The sequence below is a fragment of the Magnusiomyces paraingens genome (assembly GCF_902498895.1).
Source record: "Magnusiomyces paraingens strain CBS 517.90 genome assembly, contig: contig5, whole genome shotgun sequence".
Taxonomy (NCBI): domain Eukaryota; kingdom Fungi; phylum Ascomycota; class Dipodascomycetes; order Dipodascales; family Dipodascaceae; genus Magnusiomyces; species Magnusiomyces paraingens.
In genome coordinates this window covers 2,607,803-2,625,227 of record NW_022474071.1, presented here as the reverse complement: position 1 = coordinate 2,625,227, position 17,425 = coordinate 2,607,803, and the positions used below count along the sequence as shown (strand labels likewise).

At 35.2% G+C, this 17,425-nt stretch overlaps 4 protein-coding genes across 4 annotated transcripts; all 4 read right to left on the bottom strand.

Annotated features, from left to right (window-relative positions):
• Window positions 1-551: 551 nt before the first annotated feature.
• On the bottom strand, window positions 552-2,181 carry SAPINGB_P006449 (uncharacterized protein; the record flags this gene model as incomplete). The annotated part of the gene is made up of 2 exons (XM_032001160.1): window positions 552-1,145; window positions 1,216-2,181. The coding sequence occupies 2 exons, from the start codon at window positions 2,179-2,181 to the stop codon at window positions 552-554; spliced, it is 1,560 nt and encodes a 519-aa protein (XP_031857051.1).
• Window positions 2,182-3,656: 1,475 nt separating this feature from the next.
• SAPINGB_P006448 (uncharacterized protein) lies at window positions 3,657-5,285 on the bottom strand (the record flags this gene model as incomplete). The annotated part of the gene is made up of 1 exon (XM_032001159.1): window positions 3,657-5,285. The coding sequence occupies one exon, from the start codon at window positions 5,283-5,285 to the stop codon at window positions 3,657-3,659; it is 1,629 nt and encodes a 542-aa protein (XP_031857050.1).
• Window positions 5,286-8,128: 2,843 nt separating this feature from the next.
• Window positions 8,129-9,757, bottom strand: SAPINGB_P006447 (uncharacterized protein; the record flags this gene model as incomplete). The annotated part of the gene is made up of 1 exon (XM_032001158.1): window positions 8,129-9,757. The coding sequence occupies one exon, from the start codon at window positions 9,755-9,757 to the stop codon at window positions 8,129-8,131; it is 1,629 nt and encodes a 542-aa protein (XP_031857049.1).
• A 2,826-nt stretch (window positions 9,758-12,583) lies between these two features.
• SAPINGB_P006446 (uncharacterized protein) lies at window positions 12,584-15,958 on the bottom strand (the record flags this gene model as incomplete). Its single annotated transcript, XM_032001157.1, has 1 exon — window positions 12,584-15,958. The coding sequence occupies one exon, from the start codon at window positions 15,956-15,958 to the stop codon at window positions 12,584-12,586; it is 3,375 nt and encodes a 1,124-aa protein (XP_031857048.1).
• Between the last annotated feature and the right edge of the window lie 1,467 nt (window positions 15,959-17,425).

Sequence of the window (17,425 nt, the reverse complement as noted above, 5' to 3'; positions counted from 1 at the left end):
AAAGAGAATATTTATTGGAGTGAATTAGTAAGTATTAGATTTTACATTTTTAATAGAGATCCGATATAGTGTAATGGTTATCACCTCACGCTCTCACCGTGGAAATCGGGGTTCGATTCCCCGTGTCGGAGTTATTTTTGTATCATTAAAACTCTTTCATAAGAGTTTTAAAATCCTCTTTCCAAGATTGATTTACAAGAAATATACAGTGATTTTCTAAAACTAAAGTGAAAAGTTTGGCCTGAGATATTAACTTCTTACTCACTTAGCTAAGTTCTATTATTAAGCGTCTTAGTCAAATAATAAAAACGTGATATTTAACCCTTATCCAAAAAAATACAAAAACCTGAGCGGTAGTTACTAAACATTAATAGATGTATTTAAATGAAATAGATACCCATTTATTTAAAAATTTAAAAAATAATAAAACTGATAGCTTAAGCAATAATACACTCAAAAGGAATACTTAAAAACATCAAAAAATCAATAAGACATATTTTTATTTTATAAATTCTTTTACATACTACAATTTTCACTAAATAACCCGATTCCTAGGCAGCGACCTTGATAAAGCTCTCGTAATCCTTGTCTTCCTCTGCATTGATCTCCCGGTAATATCTTGGAATACCACCAAGATAGTTCAAAGGACCTGTGATCTTCTTGCCAGGAATATTGGTACCATTATACCATGAAGTCTTAGCCAATCCAACCAATGTCTGATTGCTGACATCAAGAACATTTTGAGCCCATTCTTCTTCAGCAGCCTCAGAAGGTTGCACATACTTAAGATTGTGCTTGTCAGTGTATTGAATAAGTTTGACAATCCAATTGCTTTGGATCTGGGCACAGGTGGGACCATTGGAAAAGGCAGTGGGGCCCTGAGGTCCATACATAAAGTACATGTTGGGGAAGTCATTGACGGCAACACCAAGATAAGTGCGAAGACCACCAGTCTCCCACTTATCAGCAAGAGTTTCGCCATGAATACCACGAATATCCATTTGAGTCAAACCACCAGTAACAGCATCGAAACCAGTTGCAAGAACAATGATATCAAATTCCTTTTCACCATTGGCAGTCTTGATACCCTTCTCGGTGAACTCGAGAATAGGTTCCTGACGAAGATCAACAATGTCGACATTGGGCTGGTTGTAGACCCTCGTAGTAAGTTTGTTCAAGGCATGGTCTCTTTGAGCAGAAGGGGTTGAGAGCCACAGCAGGGGCCAGTTTCTCATATAATTCGGGACGAGTAAGACGCTCAAGAGTCTTACGGCGCCAGAACTCGTATTGGTACTTATCAGCTTCCAAGTTGGTCCAAACATCTTGGAAGGTAGCAACCCAGAAATGGAAACCACCAGTAGCCCAGCATTTTTCAAGATGGGCTTCACGTTCCTCGTCGGTAACTTCCAAAGCACTTCGAGGATCGAATCCAAACTCGAAGCCGGCGGTATATCCATCAGTAAGAGTCTTAGCAAAGACCTTGTCATAGTCAGCACGACGAGCCTCTTGTTCTTCATGGGTAACAGCACGCTGACGCATGGGGATGGCAATATTAGGAGTACGCTGGTATACGGTCAAATCCTCAACAATGGGTCCGACTTCCTGGATGACCTGGACACCGGATGCACCAGTACCCACAACGGCGACCTTCTTGTTCTTGAAGTCAACATCGTCACCGGGCCACTCACAAGTGTGGTGCATGATACCCTTGTATTTGTCAAGACCCTTGAAGTCTGGGATGTATTTTTTAGCAGCAAAGCCAGTGCACACTACTAGGTGTTTAGCAATGAAGGTGCCGGCATCTTCACCGTTGGTAGTAACAGTCCATTTTCCAGATTTTTCATCAAAGTGGCAGGCACTGACAAATGTGTTGAAAGAGTAGTTTTTAGAAATTTGAATTTTTTTGTCAACGTGGGCAAAGTACTCGTTGAGTTCCTTCCAACCAGGGAAGCGTTCCTTGAAGTCCCAGTCCTTGTAGATCTGTTCAAGCCAAAGTTGGTAGACAGGAACATCAGAATCGACACGAGCACCAGGGTACTTATTCCAGTACCAGATTCCTCCGATGAAGGAACCCTTTTCGAAAGAATGAACATTGTAACCAAGTTCACGGAGTTGGTAGGTAGTGTAGACGCCGCCGAAGCCGCCGCCAACAACAATTGCATCGTATTCAACTGGAGCCATTGTGATAATTTATGATATGTAAAAGTCTTAGAAAAGTATAATTAAAGAAGATGTTAAAGAGATTGGTTATAGAATAAAATTGATTAATAAAAAGATAATGATAAAAGAAAGAATAAAATAAAATTCTTAAGTTGGGAAGATTGATGAGTATTTATATTTGCAATGATCATTAAGACCTGCCAAAATTATCAAAATTCTCAATATCTTTACTGGCTCTAATCATTTGAGGGGTTCCTTTATTTTCAAAGAAATTTTTATGATTCCGGAGAATGTTTGAACTTCACGAAGGAACATATTCTTATCAAAAATCTAAAATGAAATAAACAAATTAAAAAAAAATTTTTTTAAAAAAAGAAAAAAAAAACATATTCCGGGGAAAGATGCAGTTGGCATTTTTATGGAGAAATTGTGGTGAAGCACCAGCCGTGCAGTTTTTATTTCTTTTTCATTTTTGTCAACCGAAGAGGGGCATTAGAGTTGAGGGTTCTTAAACCATATGTAATAAGGGTTAGGGTTTATGGGGGGTCTTTTCATTTTGTCCAGCTGGGGCAAGGCGAAATTTAATTAACCTGCACTTGCACAAGCTGAACAGTTTTTTTTTTTTAAAAACCTCCGACATTTTATTTTGTCCCGAATAGAAATTGGTAGTTGAAAATGGGGTGATTGAATTCAAAATCAAATAAAAATCAACAAATAATGGATCATGAACCATGGATCATTGAAATCAATGGTTGGTATTTTTAAAAGGTGCTATATATTGAACTCTTTCAGAGAATAGATATTAATACTGCAAAAATAGCGGGGTGCAAATTAAATCATAACTAGTTTGTGTATTTATTTGAAGATTTATTGAAATCCAGGTGTATTAATTGAAAATGTAAATTATAAATAATAAAACCTTTATTCCTGAATCTAGTTATTTTTGTCATCATTAAACCATCAAAATAAAGGAAGTACTTGAAGCTGGCTTTTTAGCTTTTAGAAGGTTAGATACAAGTCAACGTTGTAGATTTTTATGAGGGTTTTATTTATTAATTTATTTATTAATAACTATCAAGCTTTGTTAGTTTCATTTTTGAAACTTGAAAATTTTATGATTCTTTTAAATGAACTATCTATGTTTACCTCTGGTTCGATCAAAACTAATCACTATGACGTACCAAATGAACAATGGGATCAAATAATAATAAGCGGAAGGATTTTCACACCTAGTCTCAAAGTCTTACAACATAAAATATAGGAAAATTTGCTGTGATAGGATTTCAATAGAAGTGACTATCAAATATGTCAAAAAAACTTTTTAGAGAATGCTAGTTATAACTTTTGCTTTCACGAGAAGTTGATAGTAATCTAATTCATTTGTCGCAATCCAAAAGAACTGTACAGTAAGTAAATAAGATTCGGTAAATTATCAATTTTTAAAATTTCAAAACTATTTCAGATATACAATTAACTTTTATAAAAACATAATAAATTTAAGCAGCGACCTTGATAAAGCTCTCGTAATCCTTGTCTTCCTCTGCATTGATCTCCCGGTAATATCTTGGAATGCCACCAAGATAGTTCAAAGGACCTGTAATCTTCTTGCCAGGAATATTGGTACCATTATACCATGAAGTCTTAGCCAATCCAACCAATGTCTGATTGCTGACATCAAGAACATTTTGAGCCCATTCTTCTTCAGCAGCCTCAGAAGGTTGCACATACTTAAGATTGTGCTTGTCAGTGTATTGAATAAGTTTGACAATCCAATTGCTTTGGATCTGGGCACAGGTGGGACCATTGGAAAAGGCAGTGGGGCCCTGAGGTCCATACATAAAGTACATGTTGGGGAAGTCATTGACGGCAACACCAAGATAAGTGCGAAGACCACCAGTCTCCCACTTATCAGCAAGAGTTTCGCCATGAATACCACGAATATCCATTTGAGTCAAACCACCAGTAACAGCATCGAAACCAGTTGCAAGAACAATGATATCAAATTCCTTTTCACCATTGGCAGTCTTGATACCCTTCTCGGTGAACTCGAGAATAGGTTCCTGACGAAGATCAACAATGTCGACATTGGGCTGGTTGTAGACCTCGTAGTAAGTTTGTTCAAGGCATGGTCTCTTTGAGCAGAAGGGGTTGAGAGCCACAGCAGGGGCCAGTTTCTCATATAATTCGGGACGAGTAAGACGCTCAAGAGTCTTACGGCGCCAGAACTCGTATTGGTACTTATCAGCTTCCAAGTTGGTCCAAACATCTTGGAAGGTAGCAACCCAGAAATGGAAACCACCAGTAGCCCAGCATTTTTCAAGATGGGCTTCACGTTCCTCGTCGGTAACTTCCAAAGCACTTCGAGGATCGAATCCAAACTCGAAGCCGGCGGTATATCCATCAGTAAGAGTCTTAGCAAAGACCTTGTCATAGTCAGCACGACGAGCCTCTTGTTCTTCATGGGTAACAGCACGCTGACGCATGGGGATGGCAATATTAGGAGTACGCTGGTATACGGTCAAATCCTCAACAATGGGTCCGACTTCCTGGATGACCTGAACACCGGATGCACCAGTACCCACAACGGCGACCTTCTTGTTCTTGAAGTCAACATCGTCACCGGGCCACTCACAAGTGTGGTGCATGATACCCTTGTATTTGTCAAGACCCTTGAAGTCTGGGATGTATTTTTTAGCAGCAAAGCCAGTGCACACTACTAGGTGTTTAGCAATGAAGGTGCCGGCATCTTCACCGTTGGTAGTAACAGTCCATTTTCCAGATTTTTCATCAAAGTGGCAGGCACTGACAAATGTGTTGAAAGAGTAGTTTTTAGAAATTTGAATTTTTTTGTCAACGTGGGCAAAGTACTCGTTGAGTTCCTTCCAGCCAGGGAAGCGTTCCTTGAAATCCCAGTCCTTGTAAATCTGCTCAAGCCAAAGTTGGTAGACAGGAACATCAGAATCGACACGAGCACCAGGGTACTTATTCCAGTACCAGATTCCTCCGATGAAGGAACCCTTTTCGAAAGAATGAACATTGTAACCAAGTTCACGGAGTTGGTAGGTAGTGTAGACGCCGCCGAAGCCGCCGCCAACAACAATTGCATCGTATTCAACAGGAGCCATTTTGAATTTTAAATATCTGTAAAATAATTTTGGAAAGGTAGTTTTTTTTTAGTGAAAAATTGTGATTTTTTAATATTAATTGTTAGTAAATAGAAAAGAAATGATGAGAAAAGAGAATGAAAAAAAAAATATAATAAAATTTGATACAAATTGAAGGTATTTATATTTCAATATTTAGAATGATAAAAATATTTCATTTGAAAAAGATTGATTCTCATGGTCCTATGTCAGTATTTCTTTTTCATTAGCATGGATCTGGATCATAGGATAGATTCCGGGGAAATTTTAAGAGAGCATTAATCAAAATATTTTTTATAGAATGCCGAACAAAAAGAAAACATATTCCGGGGGGATTTGAAGAACTTCCTTCTTGGGAATAATTAAATTGTGGAGAAGCCTCAGCCGTATGTGTTTTTTTTATAATGTTTAATTCCATTTTTTTTTTCTTTTTTTTTGTCAACCGAAGAGGGGCAGACTTATTTCTCATCATGATGATCAATAACTTAATTTATTGTCAGCTATTGTTATTTGAAAATACTGACCCTTTACATTTTCAATCATGTAATAAATCCATTATTTGTTCCAGAAATTGTATAATCGGCAACTTCCCGGACAAACCTGTTTGTAACTTTCAAGTTTTTTTTTCCCTCTCCCCCACTCACCCCTCTATGAATACTTGCTACAGCCATTTTTATTTAACCTTTTCTAAAGCTGTCAACTTAATCCAAAGTCTGGTTTTTAACATTTTATTTGGTTTTACAAACCGGAGGGGGTACTCTGTCAATCAGTCTCCATTACTGAAATTAACTCATTTGGTCCTGTTCCCCCTCTCTCTCTTGAACATTTTAAAGACTTTTATTAAAAAAAATCAAACCCCGATTCTGATTTTTTCCATTTTTAAACTTCGAATCCAACATTTTGTTTGGTCGTTGGTAATATTACCAAGGTGAAAAGTGGTGAACGTCTTTATTCCAATACTTACTTTGGTGGTTGGTCAGTACCGTGGATTCATTAATTCTACAAAAATCAATATCTCATGTGTTGATCTGTTGCTTTATTTTGAGAATACTATAGTATATGTTATTTATTTTCATCTTATTACTCAATTCTTACAAGCACCTTCAACGGGTGCAATTTTTTTATATACCTCATTTTTTATCAATTAGTTTTTGAAAAGATCCTATTGGCAGCGAAACATGTTACCAGTTTAAACAAAAGGAACATTTTTTGAATCTTATTTATTTCATGATCCAACTAGTAGCTTCAGTTTAGGAGTGAAAATGCTCTCCAGTATGTTTGCTTATAAAGCAAAAACCCTTTTACACATTTTTGATGGTCCTTTTATTAAACCAAACACCCAATATTGTTTTACATTTAGTTGATAATCTTTGTACGAAAATATTTCTCTTATATGTAAATAAAATAATACCTGTATATTTGATCGGTATCATGTTTTGCTTATTACAAATACCAATAAAAACCTATTATTTATTGGTAAATTTCTTCTATTTTTTATATATTACTTCCCAATTTACTAAACAATGTCTAATATTTCTCTGAATTTTCTTTTTAAATATAATATATGTAACTTTTCCCTCTGCTTATTATTGTATCCAGTGAGTTTTTTCATGACATTAATGAGCAACCTTTCAAATTGGAAAATCTTCAGTATACTGTAACTATGTATTTCTTGAAAATCTATCAGCGAGACGCCCCTTTCTAAAGTTAACTTTTAGTAGATGCAACTTAACGTCAAAATAGATACAGTTTAATCAAATTAAATCTCCAGAAGTTAACTTTGGTAAAAGTTTGATAGCGCATATGAAAGAAACTGGCAAGTTACACATTTATATTCGCTGATAATTTCAGGCCTCTTAATGATACTTTAATAGATGAAAAATTTTCTTTTGAGCTCATATTTTGAACCAAAAGAATCAGGGAATTAATTTTGAAAATATACTTTATTGTTTCAATTATTGTGTCCAATTTTTTTATGGTTGAAATTATGAGTTATATTTTGGATAAAGAAATATATTTTCTAATTTCAAGTTCAAAATTGCAGTTTGCATTATGAAAATATAAGTGAAATAAGAGAGAATGAATGAAAATATATTTTAAAAATTACACAAGGGTTAGGTAGGACCAAATTGCAAAAAGAAAAGGTGTAAAGAGAAGGAATAAGAAATTAATTTGAAAAAATATGAATGAGAAAAAAAATTAAATTAAATTATTGCCCAATAACCCAGGAATGCAACAATTTAATTTCAATTCTTATAACCAACTATTCAATTGGTTAAATGAAATTTAAACCACATTTAAAATACAAGGAACTAACTTTAGATTGATTAGAAAAAGAAAGTGTAGGATTATATTTGTAGGATCTTTTTACAAGCTCTAAAACTAATCGGAATTTCTTTTATCTATCTGAAATAATTAACACAAAGAATTACATATATAAGTAGTTTTAATGAATGTATTCATCATTAATAAAAAGTTAAAGTTCAATTTCTGTAATAAAAACAACATTATCTGATTCAAATGAATATTTTCAAACATGTAGTTTATAAATTTAATTAAACAAAACACTGTTCATGATGTTGATCAAGGCAAAAGTATATTCGAAACTAAGGAATTAATTAGTTTTCCGTAATTGCTGCCTTTTCTTTAACCCAGTTAATCAACCAATAAATTGATAAATAAATATCTAGATATCTACTAATAGTGGTTTAAAATAATTATTCAATCTCATAGAATATAGAAACAATTTGGATTTTTTTTTTGGCTAAAACTTTTTAATACATGAAAATAGGACAAAAATAAAAAATAAAAAATAAAAATGAAAACTAGGCAGCGACTTTGATAAAGCTCTCGTAATCCTTGTCTTCCTCTGCATTGATCTCCCGGTAATATCTTGGAATGCCACCAAGATAGTTCAAAGGACCTGTAATCTTCTTGCCAGGAATATTGGTACCATTATACCATGAAGTCTTAGCCAATCCAACCAATGTCTGATTGCTGACATCAAGAACATTTTGAGCCCATTCTTCTTCAGCAGCCTCAGAAGGTTGCACATACTTAAGATTGTGCTTGTCAGTGTATTGAATAAGTTTGACAATCCAATTGCTTTGGATCTGGGCACAGGTGGGACCATTGGAAAAGGCAGTGGGGCCCTGAGGTCCATACATAAAGTACATGTTGGGGAAGTCATTGACGGCAACACCAAGATAAGTGCGAAGACCACCAGTCTCCCACTTATCAGCAAGAGTTTCGCCATGAATACCACGAATATCCATTTGAGTCAAACCACCAGTAACAGCATCGAAACCAGTTGCAAGAACAATGATATCAAATTCCTTCTCACCATTGGCAGTTTTGATACCCTTCTCGGTGAACTCGAGAATAGGTTCCTGACGAAGATCAACAATGTCGACATTGGGCTGGTTGTAGACCTCGTAGTAAGTTTGTTCAAGGCATGGTCTCTTTGAGCAGAAGGGGTTGAGAGCCACAGCAGGGGCCAGTTTCTCATATAATTCGGGACGAGTAAGACGCTCAAGAGTCTTACGGCGCCAGAACTCGTATTGGTACTTATCAGCTTCCAAGTTGGTCCAAACATCTTGGAAGGTAGCAACCCAGAAATGGAAACCACCAGTAGCCCAGCATTTCTCAAGGTGGGCTTCACGTTCCTCGTCGGTAACTTCCAAAGCACTTCGAGGATCGAATCCAAACTCGAAGCCGGCGGTATATCCATCAGTAAGAGTCTTAGCAAAGACCTTGTCATAGTCAGCACGACGAGCCTCTTGTTCTTCATGGGTAACAGCACGCTGACGCATGGGGATGGCAATATTAGGAGTACGCTGGTATACGGTCAAATCCTCAACAATGGGTCCGACTTCCTGGATGACCTGGACACCGGATGCACCAGTACCCACAACGGCGACCTTCTTGTTCTTGAAGTCAACATCGTCACCGGGCCACTCACAAGTGTGGTGCATGATACCCTTGTATTTGTCAAGACCCTTGAAGTCTGGGATGTATTTTTTAGCAGCAAAGCCAGTGCACACTACTAGGTGTTTAGCAATGAAGGTGCCGGCATCTTCACCGTTGGTAGTAACAGTCCATTTTCCAGATTTTTCATCAAAGTGGCAGGCACTGACAAATGTGTTGAAAGAGTAGTTTTTAGAAATTTGAATTTTTTTGTCGACGTGGGCAAAGTACTCGTTGAGTTCCTTCCAGCCAGGGAAGCGTTCCTTGAAATCCCAGTCCTTGTAAATCTGCTCAAGCCAAAGTTGGTAGACAGGAACATCAGAATCGACACGAGCACCAGGGTACTTATTCCAGTACCAGATTCCTCCGATGAAGGAACCCTTTTCAAAAGAATGAACATTGTAACCAAGTTCACGGAGTTGGTAGGTAGTGTAGACGCCGCCGAAGCCGCCGCCAACAACAATTGCATCGTATTCAACTGGAGCCATTTTTGATTAAATTATTTATTTTATTTTTAGAATTGGTAGTTTAAAAGAGGTTGTTTAACAAAATTGAAAATTATTTAGAGGAGATTTTTATAGTTGATAAGAATTGATAGAGAAAAATATAATAATGAAGAAAAAGAAGAAGAGGAAAAAAGACAATAAAGGGTAGACTTTGAGGGTCATATTTATACTTTTTAGATTGATTTATTTATCATGAAGATAAAAATTTGCAAAGAATTAGGGAAGACCTCAGTGGCTGGTAATTATGAACCCCAGATCAAATTTGTTGATTGAAAAGCTTTTGGTTGAGGTCTCCTCTTTCTTTGAAAAAGCATATTCCGGGGAGGGATGATGGATTATAACCAGGGATGTTTAATATTACTGTTAATGTCTCAAAGGTGAATGTTTATTTTTATTTTTATTTTTATTTTTTTAAATTTAATTATTTTTTTTATTACAAGGTGGGGTATTTATTGTTTAGCATTTTTTTATCAGCCGAAATGTCAAATAACTCTCATAACAAGCCCTTTTTTTTTAGTTAGTTAGTTGATTTCAGATGGTGTGGTGGGGTTAATTTTTAATTTTAATTTTAATTTTAATTTTTTTTTTTTTTTTAAAAACGGCTTTTTTTTTTTTTTTCGTTTATTTATAAATAAAAAAAAAAAAAAAGAAATTGGATTTACCTGTTTAACACATTTTTTTTTGTACCTTCTTTAGATTACCTAATTTATTTATCAATTGGCAAAACACATATGGGAATAGTTTTTCTTTGAAAAAAAAAAGGGATATCTGCCTTATCTTAAAAACGCTGTCATTTTAAAGTGCTGAAAACAAAAGCAAAATCTTTCAACTTTTTTCTTTTTTTTTGTTAAATCTTTTCACTCTACTTTCAATATTTCAATGGTAACTTTCTTTGTAATTATTTTCAATTATTTTTTATTCTCTTAAACTCATTTCTTGAATCATAAAATTAGGGAGAAAATAAATATTGTAATAAGTGTATTATTATCATTTATGGCTTAAAAAGAGATAGAGAGAAATAAAAAAAAAGTCTAGCCAGTTCAAAATTGGATTTCCTTTTTTTTTTTTTTTTTTTTTTTTTTTTTTTCTTTCTTTCCCCTCTCATATTTTCAATTATCCATGATGCTGATCAGCTCTATCTGAAATCTCCACTGGCCAAAAGACCTTTCTGAATTTCAGTTCAACTTTAAAAAATAACTCATACTATTTTGTTCTTTTTTTCAAGACTTAAAAACAAACCTCTCCTCACTTCATTCTTCAAATTCTTTTCTATTTTTTAAATCAATTATATTCCATATTGCAAAATTTTTTTTTTTTGTAAGTCCATGGATAATACTTATCCTATACTTTATGATCCTTACAATAATTACAACATCCACCCCTCATGTTCATGAAAATCGGTTTTTTTTAATTATTTTTTTTTTAAAATAAAACCCTGTTTACAAAAAAAAAAAAAAAAAAAAAAAACTTAACAAGTATTTACTTTTTAAATTTAAATTTAAATTTAAATATTCTTTATTATTTATTTTTAATTGTATTTATTCAATCTTCCAGGGCTATCAACTTGATATTATTATTATTATTATTATTTCTATTGACATCAACTCATTGTCTTTTCTCTCCTTTTTTTTTTTTTTTTTTTTTTTTTTTTTTTTAAATCCAGATTCTCACGTCATTTATTTCTCCTATTCCAATAAATAGCACTCTCTCACTCACCCATTTTTATTTTTTATTTTTTTTAGATCGCACGTTTTAACAATAATCACACATGTTCAACTACAAAAAAAAACACTTTCGGGAATTAATTTCAATAAACAGACCATTCATGAAAAAAAAAAAAAGTACTATAAATGGAAAACTTCTTTAAAATGAACATAAACGCAGAAAAGTGTTAACACTACTTTAAAGGAAGCTAACCACTTGATTATAATTAAATTAGAATACTTTTGGCTTAATTGACGTCTCTGTCAACATAGATTTCACATAAATCACACAATGATAGTAAACAAAATCACCCAGTGACAGGCTGCAAATAAATCAAGTGAATCCATTTCATTCCAATAACCAATAACCAATAACCAATTGCTAATTTTATTTAATCGATTCCATTCAAACCTGCTAAAAATGTTAGTAACTGATCAGTTATGATGAAACGTAACGATAGAACGATGTAATCTCACGCAAAAAAAAGGAAAAAAAAAAAAAAAGAAAAAAAAAGAAAAGGTATAAACAGACCACCTTATCGCTTATCACCTTGAAATCAATACATGGCCTTTTTTTTTCCCAAATACTTCTGGAAGTCGAAAAATTTTTAAAAAAAACAAAATCCAACTTCATTTTCTTCATTTTCTTCTTCTTCAAAAAAAAAAAAAACCCCTCCACCATGACCGTGGCTATTCCTACCTGCTATCATTTAATTATCATCTTTCTTTTCTATTGCAGCCCATGGGCATGCCCATTTTAACCTGCTGCTGTCAAATGGTTAACTTGTTGTCCAAAAGTTGTGTTTAACTTTAAGCGTACAATGCGGCTGCTTCTTTCCTTACAAGACATGCACTCAAAATGGAATAATATATATATAATATAAATAAGCTTCGAAGCTTATTTATGGGCTTAGCTTGTGAGGTAATGAATAATTATATAATCAGAGTTTACAAACAAGTGTATCCATAGTAAGATTGCTTTTAAAAAATTTTTTTTTTTATTTTATTTTAATCAATCGTAATAAAACAATTTCTATCTATAGTATGTATATATATATATTTTTTAAAAATTTTTCTAAATTTTTTTTTTTAAAAAAAGAATGACTTAATAATTAAGTGGAACTTTGATTAAAGACTCTGGTCGCACAATGTACTTTTGCCCATCAACAACAACCATTTTATCAATCCATGGTGCGTGGGCAGGCAGTGGCTGCAGACACCTGAAAATGAGCTTGAGTGACTCGTGCGGATGCTTGGGCTCCCATTTGGCGTGCGGGTCATCAGCCTCACAGTCCCCAGAGTCCATATATGCCAAAAACTCGTGCATTGATGGCCGACGAGGACCACGATCTGCATTGTCCACAATAGCAGGATGCGTGAACGACGAGGACGGCCGGCGGAGTCGTTCGCGTAGAAATCTAGGACTAAGACCATCGGGATCTTCATCCAAGTCATCATACATCTCATCCTCGTCTCCAACAACGTAGCCTTCATCATCCTCAGTTTCATCCACTAAAGGTCCACGGCGGTGATGATGAAGGGTATCTGACTGCAGGTGAGTCTCTGGTTTCTCTAAGGGAGAAGAGTCGTCGGGAGTCACGTCTTCACCGCTTGCAGAGGCCGAGGTTGCACTGCTACTGCTGGCTGTCACCGGGGTACTGGCACCGCCTGTAGTAGAAGGAGAACTACTAGTTGGTTCTGTGCTAAGACAGGCACCTGATCCGAGTTCCGGAGTGGGTGTGCGGGTATTAGTGACGGTTGCTGGGGCTGTAAGCAAAGCGTTTGTTGTTTTTGTTGTTGTTGTTGTTGTTCCAAAAGCCTCAGTAGATAAAATGGCAGTCATATTTTCGTCATCATTTGTTAAGAAGGCTGATCGCTCGAATGTAGGTGTTTCGAGGTCACAGCCACTTGGGGTACTTGTTGTTGCACGGAATAAAGGTGACATTGCAGTAAAAGGTGGCAGCATAAAGGGTAGGGAATCTGAGAGAATTGGAGTGCCTGGAATGGTTGGCAAGCTGAATGGGGCAGTAGGGTGATGGTTAGAATGGGATGTTGAATTAGGACCGTCCACAGAAAAGGAAGAGTGTGGGGAAATACCCGAGTATGCGTTAATGAGGGACAGTTCATCGTCGTCAAGTTCATAGGATGAAGTGCCACTGGAAGAACCTGTTGAACCGTATCTATTTACGATATCTTCCAGGCCGTAACTTTCGTCTTCTTCTTCTTCGTCATCACCGACGTCGTCGGTTTCGTCTTCGGAAAATCGATGGTGGGTATGAAGAATGTGGGGGACCCGATGCGGGACCGGAGCATGGAGAACCGATGCAGGTGTTGATGATGTTGATGAGTGGAAAGCGTTAAGGTTTACACAAAGTGGAGGGCTATCTGGTGATGAGAGTGGGGTCAGGGTGTGAGTGAGATCATTTGCGGAGAATGCGGAAGATCCAGATGATCCGGAGGAGCCTGTTGATGCTGAGGAAGAGGGGAGGTTTGGTGGCTGTGCTGTGTATTGGTTAGTTAAGAGATGGTCGTGTTGGACGGTATTTGTGTTGTTGTCGTTTTCATTGTCGTCATTATTATTATTTTTATTTTTATTGTTATTATCATCATCAACATCATCATGTACGAGGAAAATTGATTGTCTTGGGTGGAGATTTTTGTTACAAGCAGATGCAGTTGTTTGCATAAAAGTTTGATGATGCAAGGTGGGGTAACTGCTGCTACTACTGCTGCTGTTGTTGTTATTGTTATTGTTATCATTGCTATTGCTATTGCTATTGCTATTTCCATTACAGTTGTTATTGCTACTGCTACTGTTGTTGAAGCCACCGGGAGCGTTGTGTTTGTTGTCGACCGCGTGAGACACGGCTTGGTCATCAGCAGGTGTTTTCGTTGCTGGAGCAGCCAAATTGTTAGTGTCATGATGGGCGGGGGGGTTTGAAGAGCCTTCAGAAGACTGCATTTCGGAATGATGAAGAAGATCTTCAACAAACGTGTCATCGTTATTTGCATTTGAACATTCCATTTGCTCGCTACCAGATCTTGGCTGGGCTTTGCTAGTACTAGATGAAGTTAAAGCAGCTGCAACAGGACCCGACGTAGCTGAAAAAGAGGCTGAACGAGTTTGGATTTTTTGGACAAGCCGTGTGAACCTTGAAGGTCGGTTAGAGTGATTAATGGAAGAATCAGATTCATGAGCAGATGTTTGAGATAAAAGAGAAGAAATAGAATTCAATCTGTTTCGTCTTTGTTGCTGTTGCTGTTGCTGTTGCTGTTGCTGTTGATGTTGGTTAGATGGCAATGCAGATGAAGATGAAGATGAAGAAGATTGATGAGGCTGAGCCACCGTGATCCCCGTAGCAGTAGCAGTAGCAGCCGCAATGGCCCGACTATTAACTGTAGTTTGGACTTGTGAAGAAGATGAAGCTGGTAAGTTGGATGAAGAATTGGCAGTTCTTTGCCTTCGTCTATTTCGTCTGTTTCTTCGTGGTAATAATTTGTGTTTAGGTAAAGGCCTTTCGTCTAAAGGAAGTGCAACATCTATACCCATTTGGATGGCGTTTGCCCAAGTGACACAATCAAAGACCGATTCTAACTGGATCAAAAACTGCTCTGCTTCTGCACGAACACGTAAAACACAAATACGCTTAGAGTAGTCAAGAGCCCCGCCTACCTCTGCATATTGCAGGGTGTATGATTTGAGGAGCCTGCCTATTTTGTGATTAGGTCCGATCTGGAGACCCTGAGCAAGATCAGCAGATGGCGGGGTATTAGATGCAGAGGAATGGAAATGATGGAAAGGAGGCTTTTCCGAGGAGGAGAGAGGAGGGGACGTTGATGAAGAATGAGAAGAAAAAGAAGAAGAAGAAGAATAAGAAGGTGATGATGGAGAAGAGACATTTGTAATTATTGGGAAAGATCTGTTACGAAGTAGATGGGCCAAAAGCGGGGCAGGGCCATGTGGAGAAGATGAGAGATCATATGTTGTGTCTTCACGTGGTGGGAGAGCTTGCGGTAGATTTGGAGAGCCCTTTTTAGGAATGATTGTATAAATGTTTAGTTGGGTATTGTTAAGTTGAAGGTAGATTGGGGTCCAAGGACGTTGAGTTGCAGGAAGGTATGGAGAGATAAGTTCAGGTTTGCGCATTGCAGGGCCTTCTTTATAGATTGCTGGGGCATAAAAGGGGAGGGATTCGAAGCCTTCTTCTGGTCTTGGATGGATGGCAGATCTAGGAGGGATGGGTGCGAGATTTGCGTAGGATGGGGGGAGTCCTGGGTCTTCTGAAGGGTCCTGAAGACATTGTCGAGAAAGGATTTGAATTTGGACAGGGTCTGATGGGAGATTTATGGGTGGATTTTTAGTAGGAGATGATGGGATTGATGGAGAGGATTGATGATTTTGAGAGATGATGGTAGGTTGATTGTGATGGGTCAGAGAAGATACTGACGATGCACGGGATTTTCTAGACCAGATGGGCATTTTTTTGTTTTTTTTTCGATTTATATGAGATATTGAAAATGAAAAGGAGAAGGGATTTTTTTTTTAATTTTTTAAATATAAAATTTAAATATAAAATTTAAATAATAATAATAAAAATTAAAAGCAACACAAGAATTAAAAAAAAAAAAAAAAAAAAGAAGCGCGAATATTGCGGTGTTGATTGTCGTCAAAGGCCAAGACACTGGACGAGACAAAAAAAAAAAAATTTAAGGGACTTTTTTTTTTTTTAAGAAACAAAAAAAAAAAAAATGAAAAAGAGGTATATTTCTTAGAGGGATTTGATCATTTTGAAAGATAATTTTTTTTTTAAAAAAATGAATAAATGAATGAATGAATGAATGAATGAATGAATGAAAGATACAAAATTGGTTATAAAATTTGTTGAGCTTTTTTTTTTCAAAAATTGTAAAAAATATATATATATATATATATATTTATATATATATATTTATATATATATAATATAACTGGAAGGCTGGACCCGAGAATAAATGAATGAAAAACAAATGAAAATATGAAAATATGAAAATGAAAATGAAAATTAGAAAAAGAAGAAGAAGAAGAAGAAGAAGAAGAAAAAAAAAGAGGAATTTTTTATTTTTTGTTAAGGGAAATGAAAAATATTTTTGTTTTTATAATTATTTATGAAAAAAAAAAAAAAAATTCTGGAAGAAGAAAAACCGATTGAATCAATTGAAGAGGCTTTGAGATGTTTTGTGAGTACCAAAGTTAAAGTATTTTATATTTTATATTTTATTATTTATATAAATGATTTAATTAATTTGATATTTGGTATGTATAATAATAATAATAATAAAATAAATCGGTTTAAAAAGAAGTTTATATATTAAATTGATTTACCTCGCAAGAAATTAAAAAAAAAAAAAGCCGCCGCCGCTTTTATAATTGTTTTAGGACAAGGGAATCTTAATAAAGGTCGGCCCGCGGATAAAAGATTAATTAAATATTAAAAAATAAAATAAATTATTATTATCAATATATAATTACATAATTATATTAATTATATTAAATATATTAATTAATACTATTTTTATTTTTATTTTTTTCATTTTATATCACTAGCCAATGAGCAATAGTTCAATGAAAATGGCTCAGCAAGTTTAAATAATAAAATTAAGTAATCATTAAATATATTATATCACTTTGACTAATCATTACAAATAAATACACGCCCACTCTTCTGACATGTCTTTTTACATAAATATTTACATAATCCCTTTATCCTTATTACAGCCGCATGGCAAAGCTTTCTTTTTATTTATTTTTTTTTTTTATTTTTTTTTTAATTAATTTTTTTTATTTTTATCTTTTTGATTGTTAGAAATTTCTTGGCTTTAATCTTGACTTTTTTTTTTTTTTTTTTTTTTTTTTTTGTTCTTCAAACTAATTTATTTTCAAATCTCCACTTTTTTTTTTCATTCTTCA